The sequence below is a fragment of the Empidonax traillii genome, unplaced genomic scaffold (genome assembly GCF_003031625.1).
Source record: "Empidonax traillii isolate 1590-97213 ecotype Southwest subspecies unplaced genomic scaffold, ASM303162v1 scaffold393:size534744, whole genome shotgun sequence".
NCBI lineage: Eukaryota > Metazoa > Chordata > Aves > Passeriformes > Tyrannidae > Empidonax > Empidonax traillii.
Window position 1 is genome coordinate 371,478 of NW_020955586.1, and position 14,746 is coordinate 386,223.

Genomic DNA, 14,746 nt, shown 5'->3' on the forward strand with positions numbered 1-14,746 from the left:
ATTGAAAAGTTCTCTGATCTCTTCAAGACCCAAAATTTTAACAGTGTTTCTATCACATGCAATTGGATAAACACCATGACAAATCAGGCTATCTGTGCCTGCAGTCTTGAAACCTCAGCTCATAGCACAGATTTAGATTCCTCTATCGGTGCACTCTTACACATGAACACGCATTTTGAGGTCATTAACCTTCCATTTTTAAAAATCAATATCCAAAGGCTTTAAAAGAGTTCCATTGCCATTTTCATATGGTTCACGAATGGGTACTTTACGTATGTGACTCACGAGCCACTGTTCCTACAGCAGCACTCCTCTGGTGAGGTCTGTAATTTTGGAGGCACTCCCATTCCTTCTGCCCACAGAAACCGTGTCGGAAAAAAACACATAAGAAAATGTATTCTATTGACAGGTCACATTCCCTACATTCCTCCATTTCCTGATCAGTGTCTATGGTTTTAGTTGTTTGTAATTACGGTGTTTGCTACTGGAAATGGCATGTAGGCTTTAACTGCAGCCGGAGTGTTTAACCTGATTTTCACCTGAAATGACTGAGATTGTTTTCAGCGCCCGCAGTACTCTGAACGTTCGTAAGGCTGAGACATTGCCCAGGTCCACAAATTCAGTTATGTATCTGTAACAAGGGAAAGTCACACACAGACAATGACAAAACACCAGCCAAAAAAAAAAAAAACCAACAACAATCAAAGGGACAAAGAGAGACAGAGAAAGAATCACTTGTAGCTGAGAGCCAAAACGTAAGGATTGGGGCTTCTTACCTGGGATTACTGAAATAGTTTTTAAAGCTCTCAATACCCTGAAAGTCCGAAGAGGTGAAACACTGCCTACATTCACAAATTCTCCTACATACCTGTAGAATTAAGTCACAGTTATTTGGAATTATACAATAGAGTATGAGACTTGCCTGAATGAAGAAAGCATTCATACACAGGGAGCGAACACAGCCAAATGAGAGGTGTATCCACTTTTCAGGCTGTTCTTTGATGCCATTTGTCCCGGGTTTTTCTTAGTACACATTATTTCAAATGCTACTTGAACTATTAAACTTATCTAATAGGCATCAATTCTTTAAAACTACCGGGTGAACTTTGTTATCGTGCTGTTTGGCAATAAATACTTTAAAGATTTTACCATCATGTAGTTTAAAAAAAAAAAAAATTCTTTACATTCTAGGAAATATTAAGGGTTATTTTGCTGCTCTTAGAAAAATAAAATAAAAGCTTCAAATACCCAAGCAATTTTCACAGAATAGCTTCTGAAAACTACATATAGGACAACATTGGAAAATATCAGTGCAAACACTTCTACTGGGTTATTTTAAGATGTTGTATTCTGTTGTAAAGCAGATGTTGGTTTCAAGAGATGCTTAAAATTGCATTTTGTTTTGTACATCAAATTCATATCCTTTGGCTGCGGGAAGATGGAGTTTAAATGAATGTAACTGCCATCTTAGTAAAAACTCTTTATGATCAAAGTACCAATCCCAGCTCTTCCCTGCCATGACTGTTTGGGTCATCCTTGGAGACACATGCCACATCTGAGCTAAATGCTTCTGGGAGGGTCAGTCATGGAATGAGCTTTGTCTTATCAGTGTTGTACAAAATTATTTCCTCCAAGTCGGTATACAGTAAAAGCATAATCACCACTGCACCCTCGGAATTAAAGAGCTCTTGGACCCTTGAATTTCACTATTAAAATTCCATTAAATTTCATTCAAATATTCTACTTCTTTGAGGCATTTGTTTGTTAAGATAAAACCTCACCTGGTTATTTTACAAAACCTGCTTAAGTGGGCTTTGTCCAAAGGCCTCTGGGGAGGACAAAGCATCCTCTCCATATCTACTAATCCAGATTATAGCCTGGAAGAGCAATATTGTGTTTCTTCATGATCTCATAGGGGAGTCTGGTCAAAGGTTTACCTGTTTCCTCCCCAGCTTTACCCAGTGCTCCTCCCCCAAACTCTTCTGCAGCATGAAAGGTGGTGGAAAAATGTAATTTGGGGAGAAGCAATATGACATGAATATGGTTTTGCTGACCAGAGATTTGTAAAATCATATTATAAATATGTGAGCAAGCACATGAAGCAAATAATACTGCTGCTTGTTTGTAATAGTTAATTAAGATTTATTTTAGCCATTTCTTCCATCAAATTGCAGCAGACCAGTTCCTCTGTATTGGGGAGCAAGAACCAACTGGAATTCCCACCCTGGATTTTCCTGTTAGCCAGGAAATTGCTTATTGTTTTTAAGCTCTTGACAGGGCACTTTCCAACCCCGAGTTTCAGCTGCCTCTCCCTCACCCATCCTGGGAAGTACTTGCTGGTCTGGGAAAGAGAGATCTAAACAGGGGTAGTTTCGTAATTTTCCCTGAATCCATCCATGGCCCAGTAGAGGGTCACAAGCCATGGCTGTGTCTGCTGGCATAGGATGGGAGGAAAACCCTGGAGAACTATGGCACTTCTTACTCTCTAGTGTGCTATTTAAAACTACTCTCTGTGGCCCAATTTGTGCTGTTTCTGCCCAGAAGAGAAAGTCAGAAGTTTTTTTTTGCAATAACTCTAAAGCAAATTATTGTCTTTCCACTATAACACCCATCAGTGACACAATCAGATTTTCTGCTGGCTCAAAACCCTCTGTCCATCTAAATCTCATGGCCCCTTATCAGCCTCCTCCATTTTGAATCCTCAAGCCTTCTTCGTTTCCAGATACAGAAACACCTCCAGCAGCACACTAGCTACAAGCAAAGACAACACCAGGGTTACCTGTGTGATCAATCTTACTTTAAATTACTTGCAAATTGGATTTATATGAAGGCTAAATCATATCAGAATAGATTCCATTATCCAAAGCTCTGTACTGTCTGCTGCTTGCATATTTGGGAAGGAGGTTTCATTGTACATATGAAGATCATATTGCAGCCACTTTTAACTCTCTCACTGCTGCCTGTAGGCTCAAGGAAGCACTTTCCTATTTATTTTCTATTCCAGAATTCCAATTTTTTTTTTCCATTCTGAAAGTGTTAGTATAGTATGCCTTAAAGTAAGAAACAATAGGAATGGATGCTGGTTCTGAAGAGAGCAGCCAGGGGTATGGTTTGATGTTAAGAAGTTTGATATTTTGCAGTTGCAGGTCCCCCTGGTTTAGGGACCTTCTGACTAAGAGATGAAATATCATTTGGAAAGAAAATTAAAATGTAGCTAAGAAAGAAAGCACACATTCCCAAGCTTCTCATTAGAGAAGCCTTAAGGAAGTTTTCATGAATCCTTGGGCTGGAGCACTGAGTGGCCATTCAAGTCTAGAGTTGGAAAAGAAAAAATAGGGGTAAGCCCACAACCTTTGGGCACCAAATCCTGGTTCCTACTGACAGGGAGTGAATAATTCACCTGTGGGTAACTGTCCACTTCTAAGTCTGTGCAAACCTTCACATCTTTGCTGCTCTGTAAGTTCCAAAAACCCAGAGATTATGTGGACAGAATTTAAGGGATAAACAGTCAGTGCCCCACACTGACTTGAATTTCAGTGACAGCATATGAGATGCTCCCAGAGGAGCTCCCAGAGTCAGGGGTGATGCCCCAACTTCTGCCTGAGTTAAGAAGATGAAGTGAAGCAAGTTGATGGTCAAGGCTGCAAGCTGTGGCTCCTCCTGGCCTTTTCTCTGCTCCTTTCTAACTTACTGTCAAAAACTCCCTAGAAAGGAGGGAACCCCTTGCACAAAAATTCTCCATGTTGTGCTGAATTCTAAGACCTACAAAAAACCTCATGTCCCAACTCACAAACAGATGAGTTTGCTGCTTTTACCAACCACCTGATGGAAGGAGACAGAGGAGCAGGCTGGTACTCTGTTTTGGGTTTGTTTTGTTTTGTCCTTTCCTGCCTCTAAATGTTGCAGGTAAATTGCACTTAGCAATGCTTGAGGAAAAGTCAAGCTGAGAAAAACACCTAATGTGTGCTGACCTCCAAAAGATTCTCCCCATCTGCGTTGAATGTTTTTTTAAAAGCTTATCATAACAGCCAGATGTCAGTTCAGCCAAATCCATAGGAATGCAGTAACAGATACCAGGACCTGGCCTAGGGCTGGCTTTGGTCCAAAGCCTGCTGCAATAAATGGGAGTGTTCCCAAGGAAGTTCACACAGGTTTTCCACACCTTCACGCTGCTCTGCTAAATTCTGCCAAAGACCACAGAATCACAGAACAGCTCAAGTTGGAAGGGACCCATAAGGACCACGGAGTCCATCAAACTGTTCTTTGCACAACTGCCTAAAACTAAACTATATGATCAAAAGTGTCATCCAGAGGTTTGGACTCTGAAAACTGGTCCTGATCCCTGTGGCCTAACATAGAGTTAAGCTTTCAGCTTCAGTGGTCCTCACTGGCACGTGAGCTAAATGTGTTTGAATATTATTTCCCAATTTTGGTTCCATTCAAATGTCACAATCCCAGCAGTTCAGCTCAAATGTCAGTGCTAACACACTTGTATCTTGCTTAGTGCTGTGAATTATGAGCTTCAAAGACGGCAGGGAGAACTAACCTAAACCCAGAACTGACTACATGTATCATTAAACAGAAAAAAACCAGGGAGACTGGATGAAGTCCTTCCATGATTAGGAAATGGAGCTTTTCAGGCGTCTCTCCTGGCTTTTACTTAAAGATTACATGCATTTTTTGCACGCTTTTCTCTCTTCTGTGACTATGAAGAAAATCTGGCTTTCTAGATTAGCTGGAAGTAGTGACAGTGTCAGACATTTGCCTTTGGCCAGAGCTTGGGCTGACCCTGTGTCCCCTGTGAGCCTTGGCTGACTGTTCCCCTACCCCTGTGTATTTTTAGCTGTCTGGATGCCACAAATCCATCACCTCCTTCAAAGCACCAGAATCCCACATGTCCTGAATGAACTCTAATAATCTAGGTAGAAATATACAGCTGAAGGGGAATATCATGGTGGGGGCCAAATTTCTATTCCCAAGATATATAACAAGTTTCAGAGGCCTATAAATTAATTTTCTATTGCAGTAAAATAGTAATTACTGTCTGGGTGAAGAGGGTTTGTGAAGATAAGGATGTGAAAACAACTTTGGTGATGTTATGGATAGATAAAGTATAAATAAGGATTTAAATACATGGATGTTCAGTCACACAATACTTTCTATTCAGGGGTCTGGAGCTTCTCAAAACTACCTTAGATAGGCATTATCACAGATATTTTACAAACTCTCTGTGCTCCACAGAGAGAGTAAATAATTTCTCGAAAATAGTCTAGTGAATTGAAAGAACAGAACTGAGGATTCCTCTAACTCCTTCCTCTTAAGCCACTCAGGAAAAAATACCTCCATCATAATGCACTTCAGCCCCTTCTCATTTTCAGTAAAATATGAGTGGAAAAAAAAAATAACAGCCAGGCAATTTTTAAAAAAGTTCTATTGCATATAACTATCTTGAAAAATATAAAGGAGTGCTACTTACGCCATAACAATAACACTGAAATCCAGCCAGTTCCATGGATCTCGAAGGAAGGTGAATTCTGTCATGCAAAATCCTCTTGCCAATATTTTTATCAACGACTCAAATGTGTAAATGCCAGTGAAAGTGTATCTGGGGAAAAAAAGCGGCCAAGATGAGCAAAGAGCATTAGCAAGGAGTAAGACAGGAATGGCAGAGACACACTCAGCTCACGTGAGACACTCCTGCCCGTCTCAGTGGGGTTGCTCAGGTGAGTCATGGCTGCAGCACTGGGCTGTGCATGAGCAGCCTCATGTGTGGAATGAGCAACATGTAAGAAATGGGAAAGGGCTCTTGACAGCCACGGGATGAAGATAATTTTCACCACAGGGTGTACCTTGATGAATCCTCACTCGATAAGTCAAGCCTGAACACTACACTGCTGAGCTGTGCTGTGGGACTTGTGAAGCTCTGCCTGCAATCACTGGTGAAAGAGGAGTGGATTAGGGAATCATGGAATGGTTTGGGTTGGAAGGGACCTTAAACACCATCTAGCCATGGGTAGGGACACCTTCCACTAGACCAGGTCGCCGGTCTTCAACACTTCCAGGGATGGGGAGTCCACAGCCTCTCTTGGGAACATTATGTCACAATCCTTGTTGTTTCTCTGATTTGAAGGAGGGTGGTTGTTCCCTTCATACCTCTCATCTCTTCCTACCCAGGACATTTTGAAGTACAGCAGGTTAAAAAAAAAAAAAGTCACCACTTGGTTTTGTTAGCTGAAAAGAGTATTTGTTCTGCAAATTCCTTTGTGTTTTGCTATCCATGGCAAACCACTCCAGCCTGGAGAATTAAACAACAGAACACCCTCACTGAAAAAGAGTAAAAAAAACCTCCCACCCAAAACCTATATGTAGTAATTTTGACCTGCTTGACAGCCAAGGAGTCATGAGGTTGTTTTTCCCCCCTTGTAAGTTATTGGCAACAGCCTCTTGACAGTGATGTTCTGGGCTAGAACATATATCTTACCTTTTGTAATAAAGTTGACACTTGTAATAAAATTTAGCAAAATCACTGTGGAGGACAGTAATGCACCTGATTTATAGCATTCAGATCTGTATTCACCCAGGGCTCTACCTACCATCAGAGACAGAGTTCAGGGCATACAACAGCTCTTTTTTAACGTTTCTACCCTAGCCCAGTGGGACTAGGTATTTATTCTAGGCCACATCTTAATAAAAGAAATAAATGTTTAGTATCTGCCAATGACATTTCCTACCCCTTTTCTCCAAATGCAGATGCAGATGATACCAAAGCCTTTTAAAAAAAACTCAAACATCTAAAATTTGCTAAAACATGAATATTGTAAGCCATGATGTTAGGGGCTTTTGCTAGAAACGCTGGCACAACATCAGTAGCTACAATAGTGCCATCAAACACACAAAAAAAATTGTAGCAGTTGAGATTCCTATCTGGTTAAAAAAAAAAAAAAAAAAGGTGTAAGCAATTAAAGGTGCAATATAAGGAAGAAAAATGGAGGTGTTTCCTCTTAGCTGTATTCCACTGATCTGCAACTGGGCACTCACACAGACAGTGGCAAATCTCATGTCCTCCTGCCATCGTGTCGCACAGCAGAGCTACTTGCATATGTTATAAAACCTCAGTATGCTTCATCTCAAAATGGTGATCAGCAGGACAGTTTCTGTGCAACAGTGGGCATTAAATATTTCTCCCATCTCTTCGACCATACACTTGAGCATTATCTTGAATCCAACTTTTCACGGCTCCTACTTAATTTTGCTCTGGTATTTCGAATATAGGTCACCCATGTGACAGTCTCTTTAAGCGTGTGTATTCAGTAACACAGGCAGAAAACACATGCAAAGAACTAAAAAAAATACTTAACGGTACATAAGCTCATTAAAGTGATAAAGCACTTGTATTTATTCAGCATGTCAGATGGGTTTAATTGATTGTATAATCATCATCTAATTCTAAATGGATCGGGCAAAGTCCTCCAGCAACTGAACAGCTTCTTTAAAAACAGAAGTCAGGGGGGGTTAAATTTTTTTTTTTTTTAGTGGAGGGAATCTGAATTGATTTCTATTTTCAAAATGGTAAGGAAAATGTTTTAAAGGAATATCTAGGACAAATATTTACACAAGGTTATTCTTCTATCCCCCATGAGTCTCTGAAACAGCAGAACAAAATGGATTAAATGTATCTTTTCCAAATCCAATATTAATCAATTTGAATTACAGTTCATTGAGTTATTTTGCTCCTCAAAAGTACTTGACTTTGCTTTCATTCTATGCACCTGAGGAGGAAAAGCTGAGAGATACGAGGGGACACAGGAGAAGAGGAAACATGGAAGGATTTACTCCATGCTGCATGTGTGCAGTTTCATTTCTGCTCTTGATTTCTTGCACGCTCAGCTTGATGCACTGATAACATCATCCACATTTTCCTGCTCACAGGAGACAAAACAAGCATTTTGATATTTCCCTCCAGAATGTTTGAATTCCCAGCCTAGACCAACAGACCAAATTTTGACTCACACGGAAGGGATGCCCATGATTCAGTGGAATTCATCATGGCCATGGTACTGTATGACAGTTTTCCATAGGAAAAGGACAACATCAAGGGAAAGGACAAACCACAGACATACTTGAGGGTACCACACTCTACAGAAATACATGAAACATCCTGGGATTAGGATGTTATTGTGATCTGATGAAATATTTGGTTCAGTGCTGCCTATAATTAGCAGTTTATGGCCTAGAAGATGTGTCCTGCATGATTTTAAGAAACCTAAATAAGGGCGTTTCACTGTCTTTCCTTACAGTCCTGAGTAGACCAACCACCAGGCTAAGAAGCAGCAGATGGTTGTGTTTATCATATGTCAGTCAAAAATAAAAAGTGGGTTCTGATTGGTTCAATGAGCCAAAATAATTGTTTAATGCACTGTAGGTTGATTAGCATGTGCATCTGGTATCTGTTTCTAAAAGGAATATTTTAAAGTAACTTAAAGAAATGAAATGGACTTTCTGAAACCCCTTTACCTCCCTTAAAATTAATTAAAAAAACAAAACAAAACACAAAACCACCACAACAAGTGGACACCTTTGCTATAGTTCATGAAGGCTTGACAAGCTAAAAAGACAGGAATTCACCTAAAAGTGTTCCCAGACGCTTCTATGTTCATAAAATATTCCTAAAATGATTACAAGGGGACACTTCTCATGATGTGCTCAGTCCAGAAGAAACTTTTGCTTCCAGTAAGTTTCAGTTTTAGGATAGAGTTAATGTGTTCAGGAAGTATTTTCTGAAAGAATTCAGCTTAAGCTCCATCAGCCTACCCTGATGTGTCCAACTATCAAATCTCTTGCATGAGAACTGTGGAAGTCTGCCCAGGTTCAAACAGGGTTGTCCTCATATGTGATTTTATTCAGATGTAGCACTGAAGGAGCAAGAATTACGAGATGGACTAAAAACTTTTAGTTTACTTACTAAGGGGGTTTTCACAGGCAAAAAAAAACCAAAAAAAAAACAAAACTACCTGGAAAAACATTTTGTGAGGGCAGATACCATGATCAGCATTGCTGGAAATAAATTAGACAGTAAACAAGATGAAAATAAGAACACAATGAATGGAAAAAGAAGGATAAGGACAGGGCAGCTGTAAACCAGCAAGGATACTTACTCAACATATTTATTCCATGACGGAGTCTCTGATTGTGCCATGAACACACAATTAGTTAAAATAGTGCACATAATAAACATACTGAACAATGTAAAGAGGCAGATTAAGGAAAACAATACATATGATACAAGACTTCATAAATTTTTGTCCCTTCACACAAGATGTGACAACATAATTCGCAAGTTGCTTAAAGAACAATAAACATTTTTTTGCAAGTGCATAAGTAGACAAATAGTTATATAAACAGGAAAAATGATGGAACTTTCCCTGCTTTTTTTTTTTCTTTGCCTACATCTTTTATACATACTTTATACAGTAAACAAATGCACTGACTCTGCAGTCTTTTCAAAACACAATACCCCAAATTTACAGCTGTGTTGGTCAGATGACAATGTGCATAGGTGCACAACTTTGTCTGAAAAGAGGGATTAGTCTCATTTAAGTATCTACAGAAAAACCTGTGTCTGCAAATTCCCACTTTATTTTGCACCCTGAAACATTTCTCAGGCAGTAGGGTAAGTCACAAATCTGGTCTTCCTAATCTCTTTAACGGGCTTGAGGTCTCACTTTCAATAAAAAGTTTTACCAAAAGCCAGTGTGAGTTTCAGAGCACTGATTTTTAAGGTTAGGTCTGCAAACCTGCTTGGCAAATACACAGCCTCGATCTGCAGAGCTGCCTGCCTCAGCTGAGGCACCAGATTCCCTAATTGGAGGCTAAAATCAACCTCCCACGTGTATAGTCCATGCACTTGGCTGCTAAGCTGAGGCCATAAATACGAAAAGATACACCCTAAATCAAATTCCTGAAATGGGAAACATAGTTCACTGAATGGCTCTCCTAAAAGCACACGCCACTTTGTGTAAAAAAAAGAATAATTGAAAAATATGATGGGATTCACCTGCATAAATAATTGGTCCCATGGTACTGGGAAAGAAGACAAGTAACATCCAAATATACATTTCTTTTGCTTTCTTTGGGGAAAAAAAAAAAAGAAAAGGGTTTTTTTCTGCTTCTTTACTGATTCCATTGGTGTTTATATTTGAGAATAGTGATTGAAAAATATAATTTCAAACCTACATCCTTAAATGTTTGCATGAAATTTATCCTTTCGCAGAACCAAAAATCTCTGATGAATAAAGAGTGGAACGTTTTCCAACGGGCCACATAAGCAACTACAAGGTTAAATTGGTAGTAACCAACCCGTGTATTCCCCAGGGCCATCGCAGAAAGCAGTAATTGAACTCACAGGGACTGCTCATCTCACAAACATTTTCCACTTCTGGGCCAACACCTCCTACTGAAGGACTGGGAAGGATATCCAATATCCAGTCACATTTTCTCATGTCAGCTTGAGATATGTTTCTATGAGTTGTGCCATTCTGGTTAACACAATTAGTTTTAAGTTGCAGCCAGCCTAGAAAACACTGGATTACCTTTTCAGCTACCATGAAATGCTATGAAAACAAGCACAGCAAACTCAAGTGGTATATTCAGATCTTGCCAAACAAATAGCATACTTCAATTCCAAGAAAATTAATTCCTCTACAGGAATTCAGGATCACTGGTTTGATTTATATATCTCTCTGTTTCTTTGTGTTATAAACTAAATCTAACAGATTTCTAAGATGCTCACTTACAGGCAGAGGTCAAGCACCAAAGAGAACAAACCAGAGAACTCCGGTTGAAAAGGTAAAGGGTCAGCTTTGGGACAACAAATGCACTATGAATTCAATCTGGATTTCATGACCAAGCTGAAAACTACAAAGAACAGAGAAGAATGAAACATTTCAGCTGGTTATGCACCAAAGTTAGAGGTCTGCTTTAAAAAAAAAAAAAAGAAAAAAACAAAACCCAAACCCCAAAACAAAACAAAAAAGAAAACAGAAATTCCTACAGAATGAAAACTAGCATTCCTACCTGAAATCTACTGCAATTGCTTGCATTAGGAAAAGTCTGTGATGATGATCTACTCAGAAAGGACAAAGTAAAGAAGATAAAATTGAGATAAGCTATATTAGCAGCATTGTGTATTCCCTATCTTAGAACTGCTATTAAATCAAATTTTTTGAAAGCCTACAAACCAAATATACTAAGCTACTCATCAGGATCCTTTCTGCAATAAATTAAACCTATTATTTCCAATCTGAGGTTACAGAATAGGCTTTGCACAAGCTGGTTCTAAAAGTTATAAATTTTATCTTCTAGCACAAAGATATTGAGTCAACCACGGCACACTTCTATTCTAGACTTCATTATGATGGATAATTGTTAATTAGCAGACTGAATACTAGAGGCTCTTTAGGTGATCATTGCCGAATTACATATAATATGTGCAAGCAAAGGTTAGTCCCAATGAATAGTACATATAATTGGTGCTTCACAAGGTCTCATTTTGCCTTATGGAAAGTGTGCAAAATCAGATGGGAGAAAAGCTGCGAGCAGAAAACATGAACAAAGATGCAAAAATCTTTACTTTCTTTTTCTTTTTTTTTCTTTTTCTTTTTCTTTTTTTTTTTTTTTTTTTAAAATTTCTTTTTCTAATGCACCAGAGTCTATAATTTTATCATCAAGGAAAGTAGTTTTGGCCAAACCCCCATTCTTGATCAGTGGTGAACTCAGAGCACCTGGCTATAATACTTAGAAAAACAAGAAATAGCAATTGCTACAGATTTTATACAGGCCAGAAAACTGCTTGGATGAACTAAGGACACCACAGAATGGTCCTTTTCTTGCAGGCAAGAACTGAGAGTAGTATTTTAAACATAAGCATTGATGAAGTTTTACCAGTGGCTTATTCTCATTAATAGGTGGAGATTGTAAATAAAGATGTTAATAACAGCTGATGGTGCAAAAGGCATAAAATGTTCATCCAGTAGGATGCAGCTCTATACTTCCCATGTCCTCTGTGACAGAAATGGACCAGGGCCACCTTCTGGTCATGGTCCTTTTGTGAGGCCTCCTAGACTCTGAATAAGAGGAGAAACACCTGGGAGCGGTTTAAGGATACGTTGTTAGTTGAAGTAATTCACATAGCTAGGAGTCTGGGAATGTTTTTTCCCTTGGAAGGATGTATTTTTGGAAGGCTAGACTTATCAGGCTTAGCTGGATGGGCAGTGGACATACAGAATCTACCCTGCCTGCTATCTCAGAGGAAGAACTCTCTGTTCTGTTCTACTGTTGGCCTTCACAGCACACTCAATGGTTGAAAATTGAACTATGGCATCTACTAAAGAAGTTGCTTCAGATATTTACGTGACAGGGCACCATTTGCTAATGCTCCTTTTCGGCTTTTGCCCTGGGGGAAATAAAGATTGCTTGATTACAGTCACGCAAGACGATAGATCTGGTTCCCAGATTCATGTCTGGGGTATTATCTGCTTGAGCACTTGCCGATTCAGGCTCCTTTCTGCCTGGGATATTGACTGCCTGCTCAGCCCGTTGGCCTTTGTGTTTCAGGTTGATGCAAAAGGTCTTTATTGACAGAAAACAAATCAGTGCCTAATGCAGGAACTTCGCTGCTGTTTCACTGGGACTGGAGTTGCTGTCTCCTGCCCATGCCTGCCAGAGCTTGAGCTGCTGGATATCCTGGCATTATCAACACAAGGTGGTAATTCGGGTCTTTCTGGAGCTAAATTTATATTTGCCTTGAGACCTGCCACTCCCAAAATTTTACACTCCTCATCTGACTGAATTTTTTTCCTGATAAATATTTTAAATGCTCTCCTCCATGGTCTTTGTCCTTGGAAGTAAAACAATAAGGATTTCTTGCTTATTTATCTTCTGGTTGACCGATACCAAGGGCATGTAGGTCCTGTTGCTACATATGCCTATGACCTCTTGGCTTCACCAGTCAGTGTAGAAGAAAGTGAGGGGAAGACAGAATAAGCCTTCAAAGCTGAAGGTAATATTCACACTTCTTTCCTAAGAAGCTCAGTTTTCAGATTCTTCTCTTAGCCATACCTGGACAAATGCACTGACCTTTATTAACTTCAGCAATGCTATGCTGAGGTAACTGCACCTAAAAACTTTGGTGAGCTCTAGGCACATGGCAGCATATGCTGCACTGCTCACACGCATAATCTGATCCATGAGCAAATCTCTTTGCAGAATTCTACAGTGTATTCTTAGTAACCACAATAATATTTTGGCTGATATAACATATTATTTTTTGCATAGAATTATTGCAATTAGAAGCATCACCTGTTTTTTCCTTTTGCTATAATATCACATTTTTTCCCTCACTGCATGGACGAACACTGGGAATTTGGTTTCTTTGCCTGTTTTTTTTTTTTTTTTTCCTGAAACTTGATAATTAACCAGTGATTCTAAGATGCTACCTGCTTTATTAGTCAGTTCTCTGTGGTGACTGGAGCACTGCAGATGAGGGATTTCCATCACTAAAACATCACAGAATGAGCACAGCAGCATGTGGAGTCTCTGAATTATCACTGCCAGGTCTCCCACATGCACCACAGAGAAAGCAACCAAGTCACAAAAGAAGGGTGTGTTTTCAGTAATGTTCACACAAAGCTGAATATTTGGGTCAATTTGGCATGTCAGAGAGATGTGGCTATGTCAGAATATAATGTTTCCGTGGTTTTGTTAAAAGAACAAGCAAAACCAACCACTGCAGTGTTTCTCACTTGACTTCAGAACAAGAGTCAGGGGAAATCAGGCACCGCCCTTCTGTTGGAAGGCCCAGCAGGACAGCCTGAGCTTTTTTTCCTGCCTGGATAACACATTCTGATATTCAAACCTGAAAAGAATCAACAAAACAATTTTTTTAAATTATCTGTTTCAAGATAGAAAAAAAAATCCCTTCTGAGGCAGTTAAAAATTAAATTGTGTCTGCATATGGTGTCATAGAGTTTCATCTCTGGCAGAAGTTGCTGAAGTGCTTGGTAGCAAAGATCTCCATTAGTGTAGATTTCCCCTGGTGTTCTTCCTTTCTAAGGTACTACACCCACTTTCTTCCACTGACTCTTCAGTAAAGATGGTAAGTCCCTTCACATCTTTTAATCCTGAGTAAACTCACCAGACTCTCCAGTGCAGTTCACATTATCTGATGCCAGCAGTATAATACAGTCATTTTTATAGCTCACATAACAATATAAAATGAAACAAACCAAAAATCCAAGTGCATTTCTGCTTGTGCAAGCAAATTCAGCCAAAAGATTTAAAACAACTTAATGAAATAAAATGGTTTCTGACTTCCATCCATCTGTGTTTAAAACCCATATAAAATACACGAGGAGGGAAATCAACAGAAAGGATATGAATGTACCAAAATTTTAATTGCTGCTCTTCTGACTGGATGGAAAGGACTAAGTATATACAAGGCAGGAGTGGCACTAAATCGAAAGATTGTCTTCCCTTTGTTCAGTACTATAAATGTCTGGAAAACAAAACGAAAATGAGAACATTCAGTATTTGCATTTATACTCAGCTTTTCCCAGCCCACACCCCACTGGGAAATTCCTGCCAGTATCCCATACTTTTCCCCCCTTCCCTCCCAAGAACCCCAAATTCCTTTTCACTTGGTGAAATCTTTTGTCCAAGACCTTCCCTAAAGAGCTGTTGTCCGTCCTTT

General features: G+C 39.4%; 1 protein-coding gene across 7 annotated transcripts in view; it reads right to left on the minus strand.

Moving 5' to 3' along the window:
- The window catches only part of LOC114062271 (sodium channel protein type 5 subunit alpha-like), a 216,818-nt gene that overhangs the window by 159,298 nt on the left and 42,774 nt on the right, over window positions 1–14,746 (minus strand). For 5 of the 7 annotated variants that reach the window (XM_027893534.1, XM_027893533.1, XM_027893532.1 and 2 more), the window contains exons 3-6: window positions 14,433–14,551; window positions 9,156–9,245; window positions 5,477–5,605; window positions 540–631 (exon numbers count right to left, since the gene is read on the minus strand). In XM_027893534.1, coding sequence (XP_027749335.1) covers window positions 540–631; window positions 5,477–5,605; window positions 9,156–9,245; window positions 14,433–14,551 — 430 coding nt within the window. Of the gene's footprint in view, window positions 1–539; window positions 632–776; window positions 869–5,476; window positions 5,606–9,155; window positions 9,246–14,432; window positions 14,552–14,746 lie in introns of those variants that run through there. The other 2 variants (XM_027893531.1, XM_027893535.1) reach the window with 2 other exon arrangements.